A 27,708-nucleotide genomic window follows, 5' to 3' on the forward strand; every position below is an offset into this window, starting at 1 on the left:
ATATCCAAGTAGCCCCCAGAGAAGCCCAACTGGATGGCCAGCACCACCTTGCCAGCCAGGTGAGGGAACCATCTCAGAAGTTCAGCTTCCAGCCCTCAGTCAAACTGTCTCAGCTTATCCTTCATGGAGCAGAGATGAGCTTCCTCGTAGAGCACTTCCCAAACTGCAAACCCATGAGGTAAGTAATGATTATTGGTGTTTTCAGGCACTGTGTTTTGGGGCTGTTATGCAGTTATAACCAGGAACACTCTTATTCTCAGCCTTCCTCATGGAAGTATTACGGCAATCTAATGGGATAGATATGTTATCTCTAATGAGATAGAGGGCATCAAATGTAAAAGCTCTTGGTAAACCAGAGAAAGTCAAATCAGGTTTATTTTGTATTATTCCAAGGTAAACAGGCAGCAAAGCCATGATTCTCTGAGCCAAGTCAGCAGCTGGCCTGCGTTCAGGGCAGAGAGGTGGTTGCAAAGACCAGACGAGCCTGTTAGAAGAGGGGAGGATGGAGAAGGAGGAGCTCAGGACAGAATGCTGTAGTTTGTCAAGCCTCAGGACTAACGGTGACCTGTGAGGTTGTCTGGGACCCTTCCTCCAGACAGATACATGAAGAATATTGATTTTATTTTAAAGGTTCTATGAGAAAACAAATGTCAGTGTCTAGCAGTAAATTTGAATTATTCCATATTCTTTGTTAGGAAATTCTAAACCAAGTCCCTCTGGTTTCCTACTTGGTCTGTATGTTGTCAAATAAATTAAGGGACAAAAGTAGAAAGTCTAAAATGAAAACAATTTAGAAGAGTTGGCTAGAAAGGAGAAGCCAAACAAAGAGATGGCCTGAAAATGGGGCGGGAGCTGGGGGAGTGGGAGGCAAAATCACCGGCACCTGCATATGCCAGGACATCATCGGCCAAGGTATGTCTGGCCCGGAGGGTGTTTCCAGAAGTCTCAATCATGGCAAAGCGCTGTTGTGTTGCTGTCTTTCAAGAAATTATTTTCACCATATTTGTATTGGATATTTTAGAAGCTGAATGGAAATCTGGTATGCCCAGTCCCACTTGGTGATGGCAATTCATAAATTGTTTTGCACATTAAGATGCAAACACTACCAAAGGGATCTTTGTGAACCAGGTTTAGTGCTTGGTCATGGCTCTCCAAGAGCCTTCCTCTTTTGCCATGCAAAGCTATCGCTGAACTTGGTGGAAATGGCCTTTGACCTTCTTGCTACAGTGGATCTTCTAAAAAAAAAAAAAATGCTGAAGAAAGGTGGATTGGAGCCGAATAAATCTTGGAGACCAAAAACAATGTAGGTGCTATTGCCACCATATAAAGTCAAGACAGAAGGCCGGGCACAGTGGCTCATGCCTGCAATCCCAACACTTTGGGAAGCCAAGGCTGGAAGATCACTTGAGGCCAGCAGTTTGGAACCAGCCTGGGTAACATGGCGAAATCCTGTCTCCACAAAAAATTTAAAAATTAGCCAGGCATGGTGGTATGCACCTGTAGTCCCAGCTACTCGGGGACACTGAAGTGGGAGGATAAGATCACCTGAGCCCAGGAGTTGTAGGCTGCAGCAAGTTATGACTGCATCATAGCAGCCAGCCTGGGCCAAAGAGGAAGACCGTATCTCTAAATAAATACATAAAGTCAAGACAGAGGCCAACTCACTGATAAATGGAAAGAAAATGAGTCTTGAGGACATTGTCTTGGCCCCAGCCACTCTACCCCTTGTGCACTGCAGCCTACATGAATCAATATAATTCTGTTTTGGCTGAAGACAATTTGAGTTGGCTTTTTTTGGTCATTTGCAGCCAAGAGTCTTAACTGACAAACACAGACAAAAGAAAATGTCCTGAGTGACTGTGGCAGGAAAAGCACATGGTAAATAGTTTCATTCTTTGCATAAATATTACAAAGACTCCCACCCCAGTAGGTACTCTTTCGTTTTCTCTTCCAGCCACCTCGCAGCCTTCTTCCAGATAGAAAACCGCACTGGTAGGCAAATCCTGACCACCCCTGTTATCATCCCTCCCGTTACTGAGCCTAATGCATCAACTCAGCTCCTCTCTCTCTCCCTCTCTCCTCTTTCTGTCTTCCTCAATCTCTCTCTCTCTCCTTCTCTCCAGTTAGTTTTGACCACAATAGTGCATGCTTGTGAAAGAGCCTCAGGTGTCAAGGCCAACTAGTAACAAGAAACAAGGAGTTCAAGTTTTGGAAAATGCCCAGCTACTTGATAGCCAGCCCATAAAAACCCAGCAAGCATCAAACAGCACAAACTGTCTCCAGGTGGATCCAGTTTTTCCCTAAGAACAAAGCCCATGAAGAGGCAAGAGAAGAGTTTCCACTCACAAGCCATTTGAGGACAACCACTTCACTCCCCCATGTTTTCTGGGACCGTCTCACTTTTAAATATTCTGTCCTGTGACCAAAACATGTAACCTGATTTGGGATTCTGAAAATATAGCTACTGTAGGTAAAGTTATAATCAAGCTAGCTTTTATCTTCCGGAAAAGCAGTTCCTATATAGAGAGTGGGAGCTGGCCAGGTATAGTGCAGTGCAGGTGCCTGCACTGTCCTCACCCATAGCCGAGAGGGAGGGTGGTGAGAAGGTGACAGGGCAGCAGCTTAGAGATTCCAATTCTCAGAGCCCTGAGTACAGAGGGTTCCCTAGAGTTGAAGAAAGAGTTCTTGGTCCCCTTTGGCATTGATTACCAAAGTGTGGCACTTCAGACGACTTTTTAGTGCTACACAAACATTTTTTATTTCAATTGTCATGTCCCAATGTCAGAGTGTTTTAGAAAAACATATAACTAATAAGTAATTTCATGACTAGTATTGCTAAAGATGAAACCAAAATACTTTAAAAGTGAGTCTATCAGGCCAGGAGCTGTGGCTCCCCCCTGTAATCCCAACACTTTGGGAGGCCAAGGTGGGAGCATTGCTTGAGCTCAAGAGTTTGAGATCAGCCTGGGCAACATAGGGAGACTCTGCCTCTACAAAAATTTAAAAATTAGCTTGGCATGGTAGCATATATCTGTGGTCCCAGCTACTTGGGAGGCTGAGGTGGGAATATCTCTTGGTCCTGGGAAGTCGAGGCTGCAGTGAGCCATGATCATGCCACTGTACTCCAGCCTGGATGACAGAGTGAGACCCTGTCTCAAGAAAAAAAAGAAAGAAAGTGAGTCCATCTAAATTAAAATAGTAAATAAATAATAGCTCAGTGACCTATTATAATAACAAAAATCATAAGATGGTAAAGAAAGAAAGGAAATTTGGCAAATTCTGCTCCTGGTTATCACTTTGAGGTCTTCAATGAGGTCTACTTCTCTGGACCAGATTTCCTCAGAGTATCCAGTTTTGTTTTTCTTGCTTTCACCTCTCACCCCTGACTGGCTGGACCCAGAAAGTTGTAGTTGGCTTTGTAAGAATGGTGACCAGGCAATTAGGCTCACACTAACTTCCCAAACTATGCTACAAGAACAATTAGCTATATTATAAGTGTGCCACAGTGGTGATGCAAGTTTTATGTGATTTAATACACACTTCATGGGTAGACCTCACAGTAGGGCATAAAATAAAAGGCTAATCTGTTCACAACTTTGAGTGCAGTTCAACACCATTTAAACTTCTACTAGGCCGGGTGCGGTGGCTCAAGCCTGTAATCCCAGCACTTTGGGAGGCCGAGACGGGCGGATCACGACGTCAGGAAATTGAGACCATCCTGGCTAACCCGGTGAAACCCCGTCTCTACTAAAAAATACAAAAAAACTAGCCGGGCGAGGTGGCGGGCGCCTGTAGCCCCAGCTACTGGGGAGGCTGAGGCAGGAGAATGGCGTAAACCCGGGAGGCGGAGCTTGCAGTGAGCTGAGATCCGGCCACTGCACTCCAGCCTGGGCGACAGAGCGAGACTCCATCTCAAAAAAAAAAAAAAAAAAAAACTTCTAGTAAAGGAAGGAGCATTACTAGGTGCCATAGTGGGGAGGGGCCAGAGTAGGGGGCTGGTGGAGAAAGACAACACTCTCTCCACTCTCTTGGTGGCCTCATCTAGGGAGGGAAAGAGCCGTTAAAGCTGCACAACCTGCTTTATTTCCAATTCTCTAGCTCTGGTTTGGGCACCTTCCAGCTACTCTTACACAATAATTCTCTGTAGACTATATATCTATGTCTCTTTATTGATGTCTATCTCAAAGCCAGGCAAAAGGGACTCTCAGACCATAAAACTAAATTTCAGAAAAATCACAGACTTAGAGTCTTAGAACTAATTGTAACCCTAAAGGATGCACCAGAAGTCAAGACAAGAGCCTGAATATTAAAGTCAGAAGACCTGGATTCAAATCTTCACGATCTCATTTCTTCGCTATATGATAAACATTGACTTAGATCTTACGTCTTTCTTAGTTTCCTCATTTTTAGAAGTAGATTGCTACACCAATCTGCCAGAATTCTTGTGACAATTCAGACAGTTTATTTTATGTAGAGCACTTGGCTCACAGCTGACAAATACTGACTGTTCATTCCCTTGTTCCCTTCCCTTCCTCCTTCCAATGTACAAGCCAGCAGGAGGAGGAAGGCGAGTGGGCGGCTGCCATGAAAGGGTTGGGGGTGGAGATGGAGGGAAGGCCAGAGGCTTAGCTGTGGTTTTCACAGGCAGCCATACCCCTTTCAGCCCTGCCCCTCCAGGCCTTACAGACAGGAACATTTTGCAACACTGCTGGGGAAACCACCCATAAGGAGTAGACCTCACAGATGGAGACAGGGTCAGACAAGGGCACAGAAAGTTGGGCTGCAACAGGCGGCCAAGGCTTCACTTCCCAGCCTGCTCCACCCAGAGACCTCTCCCTTGCCAGAGGTTACATTTTGAATTTTCCCTCCTACGGATGCTCTCTCCAACTCACAGGCCCATTTGGCAACAGACTGCAAGTGATGGGCTTTGGCAGGTCACATGACTTGGATACCATCCGGGACTCCATAGTTTGGATGGTGGACTGCAGCCACAGTGCAGGGCATCTGATTCAAGAAAGGAAACATCTATATGCTTTGTTTATTTTATTATTGTTAGGAAATGAATATATGCTGATACTAAGGAAAGAAAACTGAAAAATTACCAATAATTTCACCTCCCAGAGATAACCACTATAAATGAATATCCGTAAGCATTTCAGTTCTCATTAAAAACTGAATTTCTCTGCCATCTATTTCTTATTAAACAGCTTTCTTTCACTATAACAAGACACCTGGCAAGTGGTTTATATGAGGACTGTTCCAACACTGTCCCAGGCTATGGGTTCCAGCTGGCCCTGGGTTACAGAAGTGAAGGTGGAGGCTCTGTGGAAGGCAGTGCTGGGCACACACATTGCACGCCCAAGTGTGCCCTTCCATGGCCAATGCTGGTGAGAGGGTCCACATACTGTTGGGAGCCAAACCCACTGGCCCTTCCTTGAACTAAAAAACTCAACAGAGAGGAGAAATGAAGCTTTGCTGCACTGGATTTCTGCAATCACAGGACAGGCAGAGAAAGGCAGGAACAGAGACGGACTAAAAAATCCAAGCATTCCTCACCTCTCCACTGACTTACATTTCTATATTTTCTGGGCATTTTCCCCTGATTGCAAGGCCTCTGAAGGGCAGTCTATTCTGCTCATCTTTGCATTCTGAAAAGAAATGGGGGTGGGGTTTATAATTACTCTCTATTACTATGAATTAGAATGATATTCAATTAGTACATTGTGCACTTAAATGACTTATTTATGATGCATAATTGATAAAGTTTTGTGTACACAGCTTTGCTGAATCACTCTAAAAGTTTCAAGGCCTCAGATGACAACTAAGCTTTCTCGTGGCTTCCTTGCCACCTGCTCTTTTGGGCCTATTCCATCAAAAAGGTGATAGTTCTTGCATCTCCCAGGTTTCTGACTTTCAAAGCAAAAATGGTTGCATCTCAGTTGCTGAGAAGCCAGGGGAGTCCATGTATTCCTGCTGCCAACTCAGAAGGGAAAGATGAAGTAAACAGCAGGTGTGAAGACTAGAGCCGTCCTCCAGGAGCTAATGGAGCAGAAAGGAGCTACTGGCTGACGTCCCACCACAGCAAGGGGGTTGGGAAGACTCCCCACTGCAGCCAGTGCCTCCAGCTACGTTTGTAGGGAGGGCTGAACACCTGGGTGGTCTGCTCACCTGTCTTCCTGTCTTAGAATCTCATGGGCTGCCTGCATCAGTCACAAGTTTGAAGCCCAGGCAGCTGAGCAGGCAGAAAAAATTTGACATGAGGCAGGTTCGTCTTTCGGTGCTATATTCATTTGCTAGGGCTGCCGTAACAAAGTACACAGACTGAGTGACCTACACAGCAGAATGTTTTTTCTTACTATTCGGGTGGCCAGAAGTCTGAGATCAAGGTTTCAGCAGGGTTGCTTTCTTCTAAGGTTTCTTCCTTGACTTGTAATGGCGGTCTTCTCCCTCTGCCTTCATACAGCCTTCCCCCGTGTGTGTCTGTGTCCCAATCCCCTCTTCTTATAAGGACACCAGTCATATTAGGTTAGGGCCTACCCAGATACCTCATTGTAACTCAATTCCCTCTTTAAAGACCCCATCTCCAAATATCGTCATATTCTGAGGTAACTGGCAGTGGGGTGGGTGGCGGTGGTGGGGTAGTCAGGACTTCAACATACTTTTTTTTTTTTTGAGACAGAGTCTTGCTCTGTTGCCCAGTCTGGAGTTCAGTGGTGTGATCTCAGCTCACTGCAACTTACGCTTCCAGGGTTCAAGCAATTCATCTGCCTCAGCCTCCAAGTAGCTGGGATTACAGGCATGTGCTACAGCACCCAGCTAATTTTTGTATTTTTAGTAGAGATGGAGTTTCACCATGTTGGCCAGGCTGGTCTCGAACTCCTGAGTCAGGCGAATCCACCCACCTCGGCCTCCCAAAGTGCTGGGATTACAGGCATGAGCCACCGTGCCCAGCCAACACATCAACTTTAGAATGGAGATGATTCAGCCCACAACAAGGCCACCCTCTGCGGCGCGTGATTTCCACTCATTCTCACCTGGGCTGCTCTCTGTGCTTTGTCCCAAATCCAAACAACAATCAGGTGCAAAGAGAAAAGCGAGCTGAGGGAGGTCAGATTCAGCCACATGGTCATGGAGGAATCACTATTCCCTCCCTCCCTAATCTCCACTCCAGGGCATTTTTCACTATCAGACTATGAACCTGATCTCATTTTCTTGAGTTTAATTTAGCCAATAGTTTTACAGCACAGATTGCATTGGATGAGGCAATCATGGCGCCAGTCCCTCTCACAGCCACAGAGGAGGGAAGTGGCCCAGGCTGTTCTCTGATCAGAGATGGTTAACCTGAATCCTATGGCTGATCTTCCCACACAAGAGCACAGCTGATTGGCTCAGAGACACTCACACGACACTCACATGACCAGCTGACTTTTGGCCTGATAGGAAAAGTTCTTCTAACTACAAATAACGACATTAACTAGGACAATCTGAGATCTTTCACCTCTCCCTCTGGAATAGAAACAGGAAATATGGAGAGATGTTGGTAGTGGGAGGAGCAAGAAGACAGGAGAAGGAGTTGCCGTGCCAGGCTGGATTGTAGGCACTTTCTGACACTACTGCCCAAGGTGTTTGAGTCACTGTGAATCCAGGAACAACCTTTCAGATCTAGTTACTGTAAGCTGCACCTCACGGGGGATTGAGTTCTGAGCTTTCCAATATCTAAAATATTACCATAGCAACATGTGATCAGTACAAAAATGTTCAACAAAATATTTTAAAATCTTCAAAACCTGATGTATATCCCTTACAGGTTTTTGACTAGACACATCTCCAGTGCTCAATAGCCTAATGGCTACCATATTGGACTGTGCAACTTTAGGGACTAACCCAATGGGAGCCTTCAGTCCCACCAAGTACATAGTTAAAGCCATTATCCAGATCACTCAGGCCCTAAGCTCATCTTTTTCTTTACTGTCTAAATTGAGCGATTTTGTTTCTCTAGAATCCAAACTTCAATTATCTTGGAGCACAAGGATGTACTTACTTGGGAGCTTAGGGAGCAACCTTCACTTTTAGACTTGAAAATAAGAGGAAGACTGGAATGATTTGCCACGCTAAGAAAATGTACCAAGTGATTCAGCATCATATAAATTTACCCAGCTTGTGCCATGGAGGTAGGACAACTCTGAAATTGTGAAAACTCACAATACTCTCCAGCCCCGTGCCAGGCAGAGTCATATATGTGATATTGTTTATCTGTTAAGACAGCTGTTGCAGGATAGGCATCGTTATCCTCTTGCCCCCTACAGATTGGGAAACTGAGGCAGGGGAGTGTGGTGACTTGCTGGAGGTTACTCACTTAGTGGGTGGTAGGGCCAAGATTCAAACCACTGTCCCTCTCGTTCCAAAATTGGTGCTTTTCAAGGCACTCCAAGGTTCCAGGGACTTGGGCTTAAAAATAACTGCTCTAGAAAATAAAGTCTAAGGTAGGGTGGGAAGTGTTGTTTTTGTTAATGTTTTAGCAGATTTTTCAGATCCCAGCCTCAAGTGCTTTGCACATCAAAGACTCCCTTGGCTGAGCAAGCTGACCAGCACTAGGAGAAACTGTGACTCCTTCATGTTCCTGCTCTGCTGAGAAGCTAGAGGACAAGCCAACATGAACTTTGCTGGCAGTAGAAGCTGGGCCTCCTTGACAGGTGTAGTAAGATGAAGAAGATTATGTCTGTTACACTGAAGAGCACTTTGGAATAATGGCGCTGTCTCTAGCTTTATCTTTAAACTCCCTGGTCTGCCCTTAGTATGCCAAGCTGCCTGCAGAATGATCATTCACTACCTCCAATCTCTGGAATTGCTCCTACCTCAAACCCAGCCCAGGCTGCCTGATCCCTAGGATGTACTCAAAGACTCACCTGTGTAGGTCTGAGTTTAATTACATTCGTCAGGCAAGGGATTTGGGGAGCTTTAATTTAATGCTGGTGTTGAATGCTTTTAAATTATTTTAAATTTTCTGAGACACCCAGGTGCAACACACATCTTTTATAAATTATAGAGCAAATGCTGTGGAGGTTGGGTGCACAGAAGGGTCAAGGATCAGAACAGATCCCCAAAGGATGAGATATATTTCTGGCATGAAGGAAGAGCTTAGCACACACCTATCATTATTGTTAATGGGACTGAGGTGTTTGGCTTTCTCTAGAGGCGCAGCACAATGCAAATTTGGCTCTTGGAATTCAGTTCCTTACTGCTGCCGGCCTGCTCAGTAGCACCGAGCCCTGGTGAAATGTGTGTCAAGTTCTTCAAAACAATTATTGCTGCTGGAGAAAAAAATGATCAGCGAAGTACTCTGAAGTTAACACCTCCTCAGAGCTGGAAATGGAAATGGAAATGAATTCTGGAAATGTTTGCATTCTTTTTAATATGAATCCACAGACATGTCGGCTGCTGTGTGCAAAATGAGAGATGGCATTTTAACAGATGATAATGAGCTTAGGAAGGAGTTTGCAAGGCGTAGAGGCCAGAGTAAAAGACTGGTGGTTGTGGTTTGGGTTCTTGCCATGGTTCTGCTGTATGACCTTGGGAGAGCTACTTAACCTCTCTGGGCCTCCTTTTGTGAGTCTGACCTACGAAAGTGTTAGGACCAATAATTGATATTAGAGTAAGATTAGCTAGAAGTCCCATCAGATGTGACTGAAATTCTCCCAAACACAGGAAAACGCATCTGAAGAAATAGTCCTGTAGAAGGTAAATGCTTCTCATTCCTAGAACCACTGTGGCCTAGATCCTCTTGGTTCCTGGACAGAGATGATTTGGGGCATATCCCAAGGATGGGATGGGAGATTCCTCCACCCAGAACTTTCCACTTACAGGTAGAAGCAGAGCCAGAAAATTCTGACATGAACCATGAGGCATGGACTGGGATATTAAAATGAGACTCACTGTGTTTCAGTTTTGGCTGAGGCTCCAGAGACTGAGAAGTATCAGTGAACATTAGAAGCCAAGAAAGCCCCAATCCAAAGTGAAGTTCTAGACCACCTATGGCAGCCATTATTAAGTTTTGTCCCCTGGCCATAATCTGCCTGGAGGCTGTAACGTGGTTGGGGTTAAGGAAGCTGCCTTCCTTCCAAGAGAGTTGAGAGTGTGCTCTGAGTCTTCCGGACAAATGCTCTCTCCATGCATTAGGGTTGAGAAGGAAGGGTGACTCCTCTTTTCAATCCAGCCGAGATAGGCTTTAAAAGAACCACTTGGAGAGCTTGACCTGTGTCCCCTTCAGTAGGTGGGGTCAGACTCACACCTGAAGAAGCCCACAGGCAGGAAGCTTGCTGAAACAGAGTGGCAGGGTAGAGAGAGTAGATTGAGGGCCAATTACACTTCCTCAATGGCGGTGTTTCAAAGATTAGATGTGGGATCCTAGGAAGGGAGCTGACTTGGCAAAATCTTAGACCAGTTTCATATGGACCACCTGGAAGGGAGATGGGACCCAACGGGGCCAGTGGAGTGCTGAATGAGCAAGGGCTCAAGGAGGAAAGGTGATTTCCATTGCACTTAAAGTTTCCAAAGAAGAGAACGACCCCCACAGAGACCAACTGAAAGGTCTCCATTGGGAATCTGTCCAACCAGAAGGTAACAACGTGGGTTACGGCTATGGAAGTCAAATATGACAAAGTTTCCAATTCCTTACCTCTCCTCTCCACCATCTCAAAGCCCCGCAGGAGCCTGAAGCAGCCTGGTGATGTAGGGAGGAGCAGAAGGACAAGGCAGAGGGGGAATGGAGAAGAAGCCAACCATTCTCCCTCCCCCACTGCTCAGGCCCAGGGTGGGAGGAGAGAGAAGATTTAACATTTGCATTAAGTTTGAAGTGTTAATGATTAGGGCAGACTGAATATTTCAATTATTGAAATTAAGCTATTCTTATAACTTAAAGTGACCTGAGAACTTTTTCTTATCTAAGAATGGCAGGAAAAACCATGGGACTTGCTTGATCGTTTATCTCATGAGTGGGGAAAAATTATCTACAGTGAGAAAGAATAAAATTGTTACCTGCCTGCACTCTCCCGAGCTCAAGTCATTCAATGTACCAGTTACTTCCTCTTCAGGGACAGCAGTGTGTTAGCAGTGATGAAGGTACCACCCTCTGGTACAGATGTGATTTGGTGACAGCATTTTGTCAATTCGCAAACCCAGCTGGACACATGAGATGGCCCATGATGACAATGAAGTCACTGATCCTAGAGGCAGAGCTGAGAGACATTTGGAGATGTGCTGCCTCTTTTCAGTCTCTGAATGTTTGGTTGGTGTCCCGGAACTAATATACTTCCAAAAGTGCTTCACTAGAATGTATGTTTGAGTCATAAATACTCTTAGACACACACACACACACACACACAAAAATTTCATTTCATTTTATCAATTACATACTAAAGCCCAGAGAGGTTAAGGCATTTACTAAGGTCACTATTCTTTTGATTGCAAATGACAAAACTAAGCCAGACACAGGAAGAAAGGAAGGAAAGAAAGAAGGAAGGAAGAAGGGGAAAAAAGGAGGGAGAACAAAAGAAAACTGGAGAGGAAAGGGATCGTTTATTAACATTTGGAAAGTCCAAGCATTACTCGTTGAAGGTATGGCCACAGCCAGTTGCTCAATTAATGTCCAAAATGTATATTTCTCCATTTCTTAGTAACGCGTTTGCCTTTCTATGAGGTGACAAAAAATGGTGACCAGAGGCTCTAGCCTTATAGTTTAACTAACTAGGTAGTTTCAGTGAAATTAACTACTTTTCTCCTTAGTTCCAGTGAAAGTCACAGATTGAATTTCATTAACCTAGATTAAATTGCATTGTCCAGTGCTAAACTAATCACCATGACCCTGAATGTCCCTAAGGCCGGAGGAATCAGCTCCAAAGAAAACATGGACTAGGAGTGAGAAAGAGCTATTGTTACTTGGAAACAGGGAGGAGGGCCATAGACAGGCAAAAACAGCAGATGTCTCCTCTGGACATACAGCCAGTAAGTAAATGGCAAAACTAGGATTAGAACTTACATCTTTTGATTCCTAAACCAAAGATTTGCATAGGCACAAAGTAATTTCATTGATGTATCTCTTTTAAAATATGCTAGCCAGTATAAATAGGGTAAATTTAGGTCCAAACACTGAATTTATCCTGAACTCTTAGGTAAAGAGTCTGCTAAAAATAAACTTACGTAAACAAGATCATTTCATATACAAGATGGCAAATGGAACCATCAGCCTCATTTTATTAGTATTATTCAAAAAAATCATTTGTGCTCTAATTTACTCTGACACTAGAGAAAGCTCTAATTTGATAAATTCCTGATTCCAGATTACAAAGTGCCATTGCTTTCACATGAGTGAGACAAATTTAGAGTAAGCTGGCAATAGAGTCAAATCTATTCTTCAATGCTCTCTGGAGTTCTGTCAACCTATCACAATTAATTCCAAAAGTAAAGAGAGCTTAATAAGGCTTGTGGAAGTGACGAAGTTGTTCATTTGTCAGACAAGAGATCAAGAGCGTAAGTAGAAAGTCTAATGTGCAAACCTGCACGTCCTGCACGTGTATCCCGGAACTTAAAATAAAACAGAATTAAATACAAACAAACAACAAAAGACATTCTAATGTGAAGTTTGGGGATTTTCTCTTTTTAAAAATCTGTATCCGTGCTACACAAAACTTTGAAGCTTCAGTGAAATGCCAGTTCATCCTGGTGGTTGGCCAGTCCCAAGTTGAGTCCCTCAATCCCTTACCGGAAGAGCGAAAGCACAGCGATGGTGGGCAGGTGTGCTCTGACACAAACAGAGAGGGATTTCCGTAATTTCTGAACTCAACTCCTTGCTTAATGGAGATTAAACTTGGGATTGGGAGTTCATACCTTGCTCTGCCATGGCCTGAGATGAAGTGAGAGGGAGTTGGGAGCTGGAGGGTCCGCGTGCCCTGAGTGCCTTCAAGGCCTTGAATGAAAGTTCTGGGGCCAGAAACGGACATGCTGAAGGTGGTTCAAGCTGTTTGAGAGCATAGGGATGGATGGACATAATTTTCAATGCATCATCACATAAATCACTGTGTTCACACAAACTTCCTGAGAAAGACGGGCTTCCCCTGACTTCCCCAGTGAGAAGCCTATGCCTTGGAGGGGCAAGGGACTTATGCAGCTTACTAGCCTAATGAGAAGGCAGGACTACATCCAAGTTTACCAATTACCAGCCTTAGAACTAGAGGTCTGGCCTAGGGCCGAACATTCAATGAAGACTTCTTTAAAGCTTGATGAGGTTCCATCCATCTTTCCTTCCATTTGTCTGTACATCTGTCTGCCCTTCTATGCATCCATCCATCCATCCATCCATCCATCCATCCATCCATCTAGCAAATACCCTCGTGTGACAGACTGTGCAGATGAGACACAGTCTTTGACATCTGGGAGTACACAGCACCCGGGAAGCACACATTCAACAAATCCTTCCAAGAGTGATGAGTATCGAAGTGGAGCATAGCAAGGAGCCTGGCCTAGTCTCCCAGGTCCTCCTGGGAAAATACTACAGCCCCAGGTGTGAATCTCTAAGAGTGTCACAGCCAACGTGGGACAACAGCTGGAAGGATGAGGCTGCCCAGGGCGCCCTGCACAGAAGGAAGGCTTTGTGCTGGCTCCGTGTGGAAACTCTGACTCGGGGCAGTGTGGGCTTTCAGATGGATTTCCTATCATTTATCTTCTTATCAAAAGGTTTAATCACTTTCCGCTCTCCTGACTGTATGGGAATAATGAGCTTATTCTATCCCTACCAATACAATACACAATAGAAACAGTTCAGAGACTATTTGGCCTTCTAAAATGAATGTTTTTACTGTATAAACATCATTAAATCCACAGTTAAAGGAATGTTTAAAGAAGACAAATCAATCTCAGTAATCCTACACACAGCTACTTCGTCACTGCATATTGCCTGCTGGACTTTGTATGAATAACAAAATTAACTTTATGTGAAAATTAGTTGTCATCTCATTTGCCCAAGAAGCTGAATATATTCTGACATGGAATGGACCCATGGCTTTTGGAGAAGAAAGCATGCTCCTTCATGATTTCCAACTTCTTTGTCTAGAATGGAAAAGTACTTAAAAACGGAAAACAAATCGCCATGGTTTCTGAACAGAGTTCGTTTGCTTAAGTCTTGTTCTGGAAACAGTTAAAAATTTCATTACATTCCTTGAGGGCAATGTCTATATCATATACCTTGATGCTCAATTAGCTCACACCCCTAAACAAAGCTCCTTTATATGAAGTCAGACATATTAAGTAACAAAAGCAGCATGAAACTTGAGACATTCTAAGCTGCAGTGGTCCCTAGTACGTGTTCGGCCGGCCCTGCACAGAATGATCAGTCAAGTCTTCAAAAGCGATTCCGGCTTACCTAGACTCCTTTATCTAGCTTCTCGTCCAGGTAGAAGTCAGGGCCCTCATCCTCCCTCCACCATCAAAAAGACAGAGTGCTTTGCAAGTCATTGGTTATTTTGTCCTGAGGAAGGATTCATCACTGATACTGTTACTTCGGCTGCATTAAACTGTTTTTTTTAATTGTACAATAAAGGTAGATTTAGGAACTTGCAAGTAAGTGAAGAGCTATGGGAGGCAGGGAAGGGCCCCCAAAGCACTCCACAGCCTTGCTACTCAAAGTGTGGTCCGTGAACCAGCAGCATCTACAGCCCCTGAGGGCTTATGAGGAAGGCAGAATCTCTCAGGCTCCCCCTCGGCAGTACTAAATCAGAATCTCCATTGCAACCAGACCTGCAGTGGGGGCTAATGTTGCTGATCAGGGACCACATTTTGAGAGCCCCTGCCCTAGAGCTATTCAGGGAATCCACACACTTAGAATGTCCCGCCTGGGTGTTTTGCAATGGGGGGGCAGAAGAGGCAGTTTATTAGTTTTCATTGCGTTGTTGTCAGTGGAGACCAACTGGTAGGGCACATGGGACCCTCTTATCACAGCATGATCACATTGAATAAAAAGGTTAATTGTGCAGTTCTGAAGCCATGCCGTATAGAATAGTATTGGTAAAGTCTCATATTATACACAGAATTGGAATCTATGACAATCCTCCACAATTAAAAAAAAAAAAAAATCCATCAAGAATTGCAGAATTCCAAGACTGGAAAAGGCCTTGGAAACAGTATATACTTTTCTCATGTGTTAGGCCACAGAAATGCCAGCCATCCTTTTCCAGGCTCTGTCATCTGTGAATCTTGTTACTGTTTACATATACCAAAGAATTCATTAGCATCTGTGTGACTATTTTGCTAATATTATAATCTTTACTGATATAATTTATTATCTTTAAAAAATCTATTAGAGTGGTGTCATCTAAAAGACTCCTGAATGCGAATGTTCATGCTAAAGCTGGTAAAAATCTCTCCCAAATCAAAATCTTTGCGAAGGAAGTTACATATGGTAAAACACCACAATGAAGCCCACCCTCACTCTCTGATGTGCTGTTAATGTGGGAAAAGGCTCTGCAAATTATTAAAAATAATGCTAAGAAAATAAAAAGCAGCTTTAAAGCAAAAAGGCAACACAATAATTAGAGATTTATGTTCTCATGGAACACATCCAACTTTACATTTATTGCTATGGGAAAATTTGTCTTGAGTTATGCAAGACCCTCAAAACAGCATCCGTTGCATAAAATATGACCACTACATATATGAGAATATTTCATTCCTCAGGTAGCTGAAGCCAGAAATGTGTTCTGATGTGTCCAGCATGATTTCTCCACTTGCTTATGGAACTGGGCAAGGCCTCGCGGTCTCCTGGGGCCCCTCATATCGTATTGCAGGCAGTGATCACACGATCACATGATAATTATGCCATTACCAACAAGAGAGCTGGTTTTTAATTCATTTTGTTTTTTTTTTAAATCCAAGCTGATAATACTGCTTGCGCTCTGGGCTTGAGTAAGGCTCTTGCCTTGTCTGCCATGCTCAATAGCTGTTTTACTCCTCAGGGCCTCAGTTTCCTGTCTGTAGAAAGAGATTTACCCTCTGCCTGACAGTCACTGCCTGAAGGGAGTTGTATGAAGGACAAAGAGCCATTGAACCATGGCACCTTTCGGGAGTAGGGGAGCAGGGGCCTCAGCCATGTCTCCAGCGGGGGAATGGTGTGCTGGTCCATCCACACTCTGGCCTTGGTGGGTGGGGGCCATCACAGGGTGGGACATAACCATCACATTCTTTTCCTCTCTGCAAGACTATGGTAGTGCCACCTTGGCGGTGTAAAATGTAGGGCTGCATCTCAGGAGAGAGTGAGGTTAGCTGTGGGATCTCCGTAAAGTGGCCAGTCAAAACTGTGAGGGGATGAGCTCTGAGTATTAAAAGGTAAGGACCAAATGAAGTGGAGTTGTGGAAAACATTCCTACCTGAGGAATGAGAAGAGGAGGAGCTTCCAAAAAAAGGGCTGAAGACGATGATCAGAGAGGTGGTGTGAGAGGCGCCCACAGAGGACGCTTCTGCAAACTCCATCTTGTCCATTACCCTGAGTGGAGTGTCACTGAAGTCAGAGAGGAAGAACTGAGTTGAACTATATGAAATTGCCATTTTTAGGTTAACAAGATGATCAACTACTGGCAATTTCATATGGTTTAGCCTAAAATTACCTACTAGGAAGGCTTGGAAGGTGGGAGTCTCTGCAGTTTGCCTATCGTGGAAGGTGGGCGTGGCAAGGGTGAGTGGAGCTGAGTGGAATAGGGAGAGCTCTGTCTGTCCCCTCTATGGGGGGTGCTGTGTGAGCAGGAAGGGGGTTCAGAAATGAATACACACCCTCTAGTCCAACAAATGGTGACTGCATTGAAGAGGAAGCCTACTCATATTGATAAGAGGTCAGTCAAAACAAAAACCTCCCTGCTGTGGAACCCAATAATGCAGCATTTCTATAGAAAACTAGTCCATGGCCATCTCCAAGAGGAAGGAATAGGATACACTGTTTCCTAAAAGTATTTGATCACAAAATACATTGTTTTCATGGAGCTTCTCTCAGGACTGGTGTTTTGCCAAATGTATTTTGGTCATTCAGAGAGGAGTTGGGCTGAAATACCTACGCACAATCTATGGAGCAAAAAATTAATAGTGTAAACCAGATTTCTATTTTCAATACAAACATGAAAATACTTTGGGGGAAAAGACTTTCCAAAGAGCTGGGAAGTATTTGAGAAGCACAAAGTACACATAAATTATGCATATATTATTAATAAATAAATTATTCATTAAAACAGGTTCCGTAAAGATATGGCTGAAGCAAGACTAGGTCAGCCTAGTTGAAGACATATACTTAAAAGTAATATGACTACATTGCTTCAGATATATTCACACGCTTCAATCATTCAAACTAGTTCCACCATTTTATTCTATACTTAAACCTTTTTAATCTATCTATTTAATTCACTAATTCATTTGAAAACATGTGAAGGGTACTGTGCTTGGTATCATGAGGCTACCAAGATGAATAAGGCAGGGAATTTGCCTTCAAGGAGATTTCTGTGAGAGAGGTGCTAAACCAGGTAGATTAGAACGAATATTCTCCAAAGTAGAAAGTGATTAAATAGTATATGAAAGACACAATTAAGTGCTAGGGGCTTCTGAGGGAGGGAGGTTGCTTCCAGCTATGGATGAGAGAGGACTTTGGAAAGGAAATTCTATCTGTGAAGGCAGGGCAGTGGAGTTGCTGGTGAAGAAGGCATTGCAGATGGAGAGAACAGTGGGCGGAAAGAGCATCCTTTAGTGGGCATCATAGATTGTGTTTGGCCACTTAAGCACAATGTTTGTACAGTCGAGAAGACAAACTAAGGATTGAGACTTGATTCTGTCGGTGAATCGGAGTGCCAAGTGGGCGATCAGAGGACTGACCAACCTGTGACAGTGGGAGTGTGGGAGGTAGAACTGACAACTGCAAATGCAAAGGACAGGAGGTCATAAGAGGCTTTAATAGAGAGTTCTGAGTTAAAAGAAAAAAATGTGTACTGTGAAAATATGAAATCTTTAGCTCAGCTCTGTCTGCCTTGATATTAATATATTTCACAACCCATACCTGAGAGTAAACAAGGAGATTCTGGCAATATGCACAGAGTGATTTGCCAAATACATGAGAATGGAAAGTGCCTTTGTGTTCATGCTACTTAGAGTAGCATAGAAACAAAATAAATGACTCTGGGGCCTTTCAGTGTGGCCTCTGGGAGATGCTCACATTGGGTTATCATTAATGGTAAACGGCCCTGTAAAGATATGGCACATGAGTGGCATATGAGCAACAAAAAATAAAACAACACAGTGCGTGGGCTGTGGAAGATACAGCCAGCATGACCCCTATGACTGAACACCTGCCATGTTTTTTTTTTAATTTAATCTTCATATCAGTCCCAATGCATTATATTATCTCTATTTTATAGATTAAAAAAGAAAACACTTAGGTTCAGAATAGTCCAAAAACCTTTAAAGAAGCAACTTTGCAAGCCAGGGGCAAGGCCTCAATTTGAATCCAGGCCCTTTTCACCCCAGAAGAAAGGCTGTGCAGAAGCCACACCTTCGCCTAATCAACACCAACTCCCTGTCTTCTCACCATCTTGAATCCCTTATCTGTAAAATCAGGGGTGAATTGGGGGAAAAAGGTAGGCAGGGACTAAGTCTGTCTACTTCACAGGTCCATTTTGAAGCTCAAATGTGGAAGAACCTTTCAATTTGGAAGTAAGAACTTTATTAACGTGTATGTTTTGAGGGACACAGTGGGGGCTCTTCTAAAAAGCAGCTAGGCAGTCCTCGGGAGGAATATACATTTAAGCAGGTGGTCACAGAGGCGGCCGAGAAGGAAGCCGGCAGAGTTAAGAACAAACTAACTCAGGCTCTGCAGCTTTGCCTATGGCCAAATCTGGGTCCCAACTTACTGAAACTGGAACCCCTTTTCCCCCTTCTGGTTGGCCCTGAGGCTTTGGGCCATAACTCGCCAGGTACAGTGAAGCCTGCAGAACCACCTTATGTTGCCCACCCAGTGTCCTCCCATCGCTGGCCTGGCCCCAGGCCTCTGGCCAGGTGCTGGAGCTGATAGCCCGAAACCAAGGCCACCACCAGCAACACTGCCAAGGGATTTGGTCTGGGTCCATGAAGCTTGTCCTGCCACTGGGAGAGAAATGTATTCAAAATGTAGTCAAGAAGGCTTCCTTTCTCTGCTAGCAGAGGGGGCCTATGGCTCCCCACAGTCTGCATGATAAATCAGTACAAAGACACCAGCTTCAAGGCCATAAGGGACTCTTATTATCATAGGCCAAACACGGAGTCAGTGCTGCAGGATTTATTTTCTAGCTCATAAATCTCAGTTGATTAGAGCATGTCCTCACAGCATTGCAGAGCCCTCTCCAGCAGGAACTGTGCATGAAGCTACGGCCGTGGTTCCCAGGAGTCTAGGGCCAGCAGAGAAGGTGCCACTTACCTAGCAAGCAACGCACTTTTGGTTTGAATTCCAAGTGTAAAGAAATACTGTGGGGAGGGAGAGGAGGTTCTATCTAAATTATCCAGAAAATGGCCTCTTCCGCTTGGCTTGATGAGGGAAGAGTTGCCCTTTGGGGCTTTGTGCCACCCACCACTGAAAACTAGACATTTTTCCTGGGCTCCGGACCACCAGCTGAACTTCCATCAGGTGTGAAAGGGCCCACGAACTTCCTGAAATTATTTGGGATGTGTCTGCATCATATGTATTGCGTATGTACCAATGAGAATCCCTCTTGGGAACCTTATTAGTCCCCTCTTGGTCTCTACTGGGACCTTACAGGGCCCATAGCTTTCTTATATCTTGAGAGAATCATAATCCAAAAACAGTTACTAACTTGTGCTCTAGGAAGATAAACCTTCTCCATTCTTCCTTTCTGAGAAGCAGAACCCTATGCTCCCAAACAGCCATGAGCTGCTTTTGCCTGCCTGGAACATGAACTGCAGGCAGGTTCTATGGCATGACTCTCAAATTGCTGTTTAGCTTTTCAGAAATTGGCAGCATTTTCTCCCCGACTCTCGCAAGGACACTTCACCTCACCCTTCCTGGCCTTTCTTCCTCATAAAGCCAGCTTCTAAAAGAGTAGAAACAGACACTCAGTTACCCCCTGGGGTAGGGGCCTTCTGGGGACAGAGTGCAACCTAGAAGGAGGCTCAGGAAACTTTGCATTCTGAGGCCTGGGAATTGGAGGAGCCGCTGCCTAGCCCCGGGAAATGAGTGTAACAGCTTGCAGAGAGCTGAGTGTGCTACATAATCCTGTCTTAAAAGAAGGAATACCCCCTAGAGGTAAACAAGAACTATCAGAAGGCCTCAGAGCAGCCGCCGTTACCCTAGCCAGAAAAGATATGACAGCCTCAGAATTGTAAAGAGCTAGTTGAGAGCAGCACAGGATGCGTACAGATGCAAAATATTTCCAGTGCAAAAAAAAAAAAAGGCCAATGTCAGAAGCCAGGGGGGGATTCAGGCAACAGAAGTGCCTCTCCTCCTGTCTCCCTCCTGAATAGGTGTCCCAGGGGGCCTTGCAAGCTGGCAGTGCTCACTGGAGAGGCATGGAGGGCTGAATGCCTCGCTCCAATTAAAGCCTAAGGACCCACCCCGCTGGGTCCCAGCTGTGCTGCTGCTCCACTTGGGAAAGCAAACCCAGACAAGCTCCGCCATTCAGGAAAGCTTCAGGCCTACGTTGTTCTCACGGAGCTCGCGTGAATAGGAAATGCTGTGGTGTCCAGATCCACTCTCCTTAGCAGCTCAGTGCATCTTCGCTGCTGTCATCTGCTTCTTCAGAGGGAGAAGGGAGAGTGTGGAAAACCACGCTGCCCAACAGTCCCCGGTCTCTTTTTAATAGTGTGCTCTGCTCCCAGTTCTGTTTCTAAAGGGGTTAGGGGTCTAGCAGCAGAGGGCACCTCCCACCCTGGAGGCCGCTTTTTTCTTCCCTAAAGTCCACTATGAGCTCCAGCAGGTATCAGAAGGGACTGGAGCAGGCAAGTGGGGACTGAGGCAAATGGACAGCAACTTCATGAGAGGATGCACATCCAATGTCTTCAGGTCGGCAGACCTTTCAAGAGAAGCAGGAAATCTGTGTTTGTAAGTGAAATGTTCCATTTACAATGGTTGGCTTAGGTTTTAAAATAGTAGTTTTGTAGGAAAAACACAGGCAGGGGTCTCCTTTGTGCTCCCTCTGCTCTTCAGGGAGGTGGTCCTGCAGGCCCTGGTACAGTGAAGCCTGCAGAACCTCATGTGGTTCTGCACACCCCTGCACACCCCAGCTAGCTCCCCTACCTCCTCGCCCATACCAGCAATGCCCGGGAGCCTCACCCGGCACAGCCATGTAGAGCAGCCAGCTCCAGAGAGCCTTGAGGCTGAAGAAGAGATTTGCTCTTTCTGCAATATGTAGAATTCACAGAGCCACAGATCCACAGATGTGAGCAATAATTTTGGCCCCTCCACAATCACCATTTCTGGTCAAGAACAAGTTCCCATATCCTTGTCAGCTGTAGAATCTGAAACAAGACATGGTAAAATCACACCCACTTTTGCCTCATGTGGCCATGATGGAAGAATGACAGCCCTTAAGCATTCCGAGCTCCTCTCAAAACAGTCATGACAGCTTCATCACTGCACACTGAAATAATAGTTATTAGCCTTATTACAAAACCTCAGTATTCTCATGGCATCATACTCTAGCCATATCTCTGTGAAGTACCAGAGATGTCCACTGTTTTCCTCATTTCATTGTATGGACTGAAACTGAGGAAGGAAGAGTTTGAAACTGCTCAGAGCCCCCACCTGCATTCAGGCTTAGGATTTGGATCTTGGGGGTCTCATCTTAATATCACTTCACGCTGCCTCCTCTATCCCTCTGCATACATTCTTTTTCTGTCCTGTGGCAAAATGAGACTTTCTTTTCTCCTCTTCCCCTTCTTTCCTTCTTCTATTCATCCCTTCACAGGAAGTTAGAGCAAATATTCAAAGTCTTCATTATCATAGTAGCCTTTTAAAGTTTTGCCCCTGAGAGGCAGTCAATATCCTTAAGGCTGTTTTGCTAGCAGATGACTTACTGTGAACAAGCGGAGCCCAAATCCTCTTACAACAACATACTCAGCATCCCTCTGGTGTGACACCTGGATACTCATGCCCCTCCGCAATTCTTGGGGCCCCACGAGTACTCATAATTGGTGAGTGGACAAACTTGCTTTCTGGCAATGAACCAACCATACCTATGTCCTCTTCTAAGTATTACAGTCGAAGAATTGCCCACTTTTCTATGATTCTTTATGAAGCATTTGCCATGTGGAGCTGAACCAGATACAGTTAGGAAGACCCTTTTAATCTCCCTTTAAATATCTTGCTCTCTGATTTACTAGAGTGTTGTATATGTTTTGCCAGAAAAAAAAAGGTAAAAAAATTCATCATTGATAGTTACCTTCTATATTCTTATGTATTCCAGCTTTGCTTTTGAGCACAGAAGTTCAAGGCCTTTCTTTCTCAACCAGTGAATTAGCTAGTCATGTTAACAACTGATCATCTCTGCCTCAATCTCTAAAGGACATTTAGGAATATTAAAAACACTGTCCTTGCAAGTATTACTGCAAGATTTGAGGTTTATCATACAACATAGTGACTATAGTTAATCCTGATGTATTGAACGCTTGAAAATAGCCAAGATAGTAGATTTGAGGTGTTCTCACTACAAAAAAAATGTTAAGTATGTGACATAATGCATATATTATTTAGCTCAATTTAGCTATTCTACAATGTATACATCTTTTAAAACATCATATTGTATACCATAAATATATATAATTTTGTCAATTAAAAAATAAAATGCAAAAAATCTCTGGGTCCTTCTTCAATCAATGAAAAAATACATATGAATGAACAAATTATATAAAATAATATTTAGCCAAACTGCTAAAATATGTGATAGAGACAGCACATTTTCCAGGAGCGCAAAGGGAGAACAATGAGAGCTGGAAAAATCAGAGAAACTTCCTGAAAGAAGTGATATTTGGTCTCGAACTTGAGAAATGGGAACAACTGAATTGGAAACTTAGGGGTAGGAATGACCTTGCTTTAATTGGCTGGGAAAAATGAAATTTCTGGTTGAGTTGAGATGGGAAAGCAAATGGAATCCAATAAACAACATAGAGAAAACATTGGGTGAAACTATGGGGAAATTGCAGGCTTTTACGTTCAGCCTCCTTTTGTTAGAGTTTTACGAAAATTAGTCTGGTAGTAGTACTTGGACTGGATGCAGAACACACAGGCCAGAAGGGCTAGCTAATGCTGAGTGCTAGATTGGGCAACTACTATAGACTGAATGTTATATCCCCCAAATTTCATGCTGAAAACCTAACCCCCAGTGTGACGGTATTAGGAGGTGGGATGTTTAGGAGGTGATTAGGTCATGAGGGTGGTGTCCTCATGAATGGGATTGGTGCCCTTGTAAAAGAAACCCCAGAGAGCTGCTTCATCCCTTTTACCAAGTGAGAAGACAGCTGCCCATGAACCAGGAAGTGGGCCTTCACCAGACAGTGATCTGCCAGCACCTTCTTCTTGGACTTCCCAGCCTCCAGAACTGTGAGAATAGGTGTGTGTGTGTGTGCATGTGTGTGTGTGTGTGTGTATATATATTTAAATCTATATACTTAACATTTAAAATAAATAAATAAATATATATATTTCCTGTTTATAAGCCACCTGGTGTATGGCTTAAAATATAAACCATAGACTAGTCTATGGTCTGTAATAGCAGACTGAGCAGACTAAGACAGCAACTGACATGTGTTAAAAATAAAGAGATCTTACAAATCTACAAGAAAATAACGAATACCCTCCTTGAAAAGGACAATATTAAGCAGGTTGCAGGAAAAAAAAATGAGAAAATATATAACTTCCTACACACACACACAAAGAAAGTTAAAAAATACAAGTTGGCAAGATTAAATAAAAAGATAAAAGCCAATGCTAATAGGCAAAGGGGCACCATCATACACTGCTGGTAAGAGTACAAATTGGTGTATGTTCTGTATTTGCTATCATGTGTCATGTGCAGGCTTTTGACCCAGCAGGTAATTCTACCTTTCAGAACTTATACTAAAGAAAGAATTAAGTCTGTACAAAGAATTTGTGCAAGGATATTTATTATATCAAGCTTATCTTGGTCAAAAATTAAAATAAATTTTTAAATGTGGAGGCCGAGAACAATGGATAAGAAATACGTTTATTGATATAGAAAGTTGTTTGCCATATTATCAAGTCTTTTTAAAGGCATAGAGCATATCACAAAATAGTATGTGTTGTGTGATCCTATTTGCACATAAAAGCAAAATGAGTAAATACACACATAAATATATATACATATACCTAAACATACATTTCTCTCTCTATACACATATAAATGTATATATACACACACATATATATGTATATCTACTCATGTATATATAAAACTGAATACAGTCATGTGTCACTTAACAAGGGAGAAATGTTCTGAGAAATGCATTGTTAGGTGATTTTATTGTTGTGTTCATCAGAGTATACACTTAACCCTCGAACATTGAAGGGGTTAAGGGCTCCAATCCCCCATGAAAATACACATATAAGTTTTGACGTCCCCAAAACCTTAGCTACTAATAGCCTGCTATTGACTAGAAGCCTTACCAATAACATAAACAATCAATTAACACATATGTTATAGGTTACATGTATTATATACTGTATTCTTACAGCAAAGTAAACTAGAGAAAAGAAAATGTTATTAAGATAATCATAAGGAAGAGAGAATGCATTCACGATTCGTTCAGTGGAAGTGAATTATCATATAGGTCTCCATCCTCATAGTCTTCACATGGATTAGGTTGAGGAGGAGGAGGAAGTGGGGATTGGTCTTGCTGTCTCAGGGATGGCAGAGATGGAAGAGTGGAAGAGGTGGAGGAAGTGGAAAGGGAGGCAGGAGAGATTTATTGAAATTAAATCCATGTTTGTAAGTGGACATGAGCAGTTCAAACCCAAGTTGTTCAAAGGTCATCTCATCTATACTGACACAAACCTAGATGTACAGCCTACTACATACCTAGGTTATATGGTATAGCCCATTGCTCCCAGGCGACAAACCTACACAGCATGTTACACTGAATACTGTAGGCAGTTGTAACACAACGGTATGCATTTGTGTATTTACACATATCTAAACATAGAAAAGGTACAGTAAAAATACAGTATTATAATATTATGGGATCACAACTGTTTATGCCATCTGTCTCACTGACCAAAACATAATTATGTAGCACATGACTGTACACAGATGTCTACACACCCGATATTAACATTCTATATATCTAAGTAGTATGATCATGAGTAATTGCTATTTCTTTCACGCTTATTTTACATGCTTATTTGAAAACTTCTTTCTTCAATAAGCATTTTAGAAATTTAAAACAGAAAAAGCGGCCGGGCACAGTGGCTCACGCCTTAATCCCAGCACTTTAGGAGGCTGAGGTGGGTGGATCACGAGGTCAGGAGATCGAGACCATCCTGGCTAACAAAGTGAAACCCCGTCTCTACTAAAAATACAAAAATTAGCCGGGCGAGGTGGCGGGCGCCTGTAGTCCCAGCTACTCGGGAGGCTGAGGCAGGAGAATGGTGTGAACCTGGGAGGCGGAGCTTGCAGTGAACCGAGATCGTGCCACTGCACTCCAGCCTGGGCAACACAGTAAGACTCCATCTCAAAACAAAAACAAAAACAAAAACAAAAAAACAGAAAAAGCTCTGAATCTTCTGCTAGGAACTCAAGGTAGTAAGGTAAGCAGGTTTGATGGTAATTCAGATATGAAATGATGATGCTAAAGGACAAGGCAATTCTGAAAGAAGCACCCCAGTGTTTACAGTCTAGAACCCAGGGTTAGTGTGGCCTCGCAGAAAAAAGATAATTTGCTTCCTAAGACAAGTTGCATTTCCCACTGTGTGGTCCAAAGAGCAACACGTAGGGAGGGAAAGAGGAGAGAAATCAGAACTTTTAAGTGACAAACCTGAGGCCCAACAGAAAGATAGTGACAACAGGGTATAAAATCCAGCACCAAAAGCATGAATAAAAACTGCCATTTTCCATGCAACCGCTGGATATCTAAATCCTCTACATGAATATACAGCGTATCTGTGGATATCCATGTGGATATCTCTCCGTATTTTTTAAAAGTAGGGAAACAAATTCACATTACTGAAGAGATATATTTGTTCTAGAATCTCCCTCAATGGAACAGAAAGATTTCAATTTAGCTCAACAATTCAGCCCAACATGTTTGTTGAGTGTCGTCTATGGAGTTCTAAAAAGCAAAGTTCCGACCCCCTCCTAAAAATGGCAATGTCAACAATGACAGTATCTTACTGTTATGAAACATTCCTTATATCATTCACTTTTTACAGCAGCATTCTCATGTATAGTCATCTCTCAGTATCCATGGCGAACTGATTTCAAAACTGCCTGAGGATACCAAAATCCATGCATGCTTAAGTCCCTTATATAAAATGGTATAGTATTTGCATGTAAACCACACACATCCTCCCACGTACTTTAAATCATCTCTAGATTACCTCTAATACTTAATACAATATAAACAATTGTTATACTGTATTGTTCAGGGAATAATAACAAGGAAAAAAAAGTCTTAAATGTTCACTACAGATGCAACCACCCCTTTTTAATAAATATTTTCAACTCACAATTGGAACCCACATATACTGGGTGGAAGGAGACCAACTGTAGTTACAGTGAACCATTATTATACCCATTCTACAGATGAGGAAATTGAAGTTTGGGCAACAATCAGGACTTGACTTAAATGTGCTGACTCTCTTCTCTCTAGGTGACTTATTGAAGTATTTTTAAAACAAAACTCATTTCAAAGGCAGCCATTTATTCCAAATATTCATTGCAATGTTTGATATTTAAGCAAAGGAAAGGGTGCAATCATGCAAATCTTATTTATCGTGCCTCATTACACAATCAAATTAAAGTTGGTGATACATTGAAGTGTGAGCCTCAGTGTTTTGTTTTGCTTTGTTTTGTTTTGTTTTGTTAATCCCACAATGGAGTTTCTGGTCTACTAATCAACCTTCAGCCTGGCCTTTCCGCCTCTGGAGCGCGCCCTCAGGAAAAAGGAAATACTCTCTGTTGGAGGAAGCCAACTGGGCCAGCTGACTTTGAAGGACATGGAATCTGAGCAGGCGCAGGATCTCTGCCCTTGTACCTGCCACTACCAGAATCCCAGTCCCTCCCTAATGAGAACCTGTGTGTGCTCTTGGGAGGAAGAGAGGACACGAGCATGTTCCTCCCTCATTTCCCGTTCTCTCAGAAGGGCTGGCACTTGCTTCCTCACAGCTCCTTTGCAGCCTCTTCCTCCTGCTTTGAAACACCCTGATGATTTTAAAATGCAGGCTACAGTCTTCCAAACTAACCCACACCAGAAGAGCCCTCATAACAGTGCAGGATGTGTTCTCAGCTTCCCTTGGTGCTGAAAAATCAACATGGGGGGACAAAAGACTCTGTTAGAGAGCAGAGGTCCCCTTGTGGGGTGCGGCCGGGATGCACAGCTGTGAACAGAAGGTGGATTCCAAGCTGGGGAGGGGCTTTGAGTGGTTTGAAGGAGAACATTAATAGAGCTGGGGGTTTTGCTTGTTTGTTTTGT

The 27,708-nt window shown here is 43.5% G+C and overlaps 1 protein-coding gene across 2 annotated transcripts in view; it reads right to left on the reverse strand.

The window, feature by feature from the left end:
• Positions 1–3,100: 3,100 nt before the first annotated feature.
• The window catches only part of LOC117065987, a 118,921-nt gene continuing 94,313 nt past the window's right edge, over positions 3,101–27,708 (reverse strand). Inside the window, exons 3-5 of one of the 2 annotated variants that reach the window (XM_033181484.1) lie at positions 16,413–16,543; positions 5,573–5,648; positions 3,101–3,149 (exon numbers count right to left, since the gene is read on the reverse strand). In XM_033181484.1, coding sequence (XP_033037375.1) covers positions 3,110–3,149; positions 5,573–5,648; positions 16,413–16,543 — 247 coding nt within the window. In that variant the 3' untranslated portion in view covers positions 3,101–3,109. The remainder of the gene's footprint in view (positions 3,150–5,572; positions 5,649–16,412; positions 16,544–27,708) is intronic. The other variant, XR_004430123.1, reaches the window with a different exon arrangement.

This window comes from Trachypithecus francoisi, unplaced genomic scaffold, assembly GCF_009764315.1.
Source record: "Trachypithecus francoisi isolate TF-2019V2 unplaced genomic scaffold, Tfra_2.0 Lachesis_group2, whole genome shotgun sequence".
NCBI classification, from domain to species: domain Eukaryota; kingdom Metazoa; phylum Chordata; class Mammalia; order Primates; family Cercopithecidae; genus Trachypithecus; species Trachypithecus francoisi.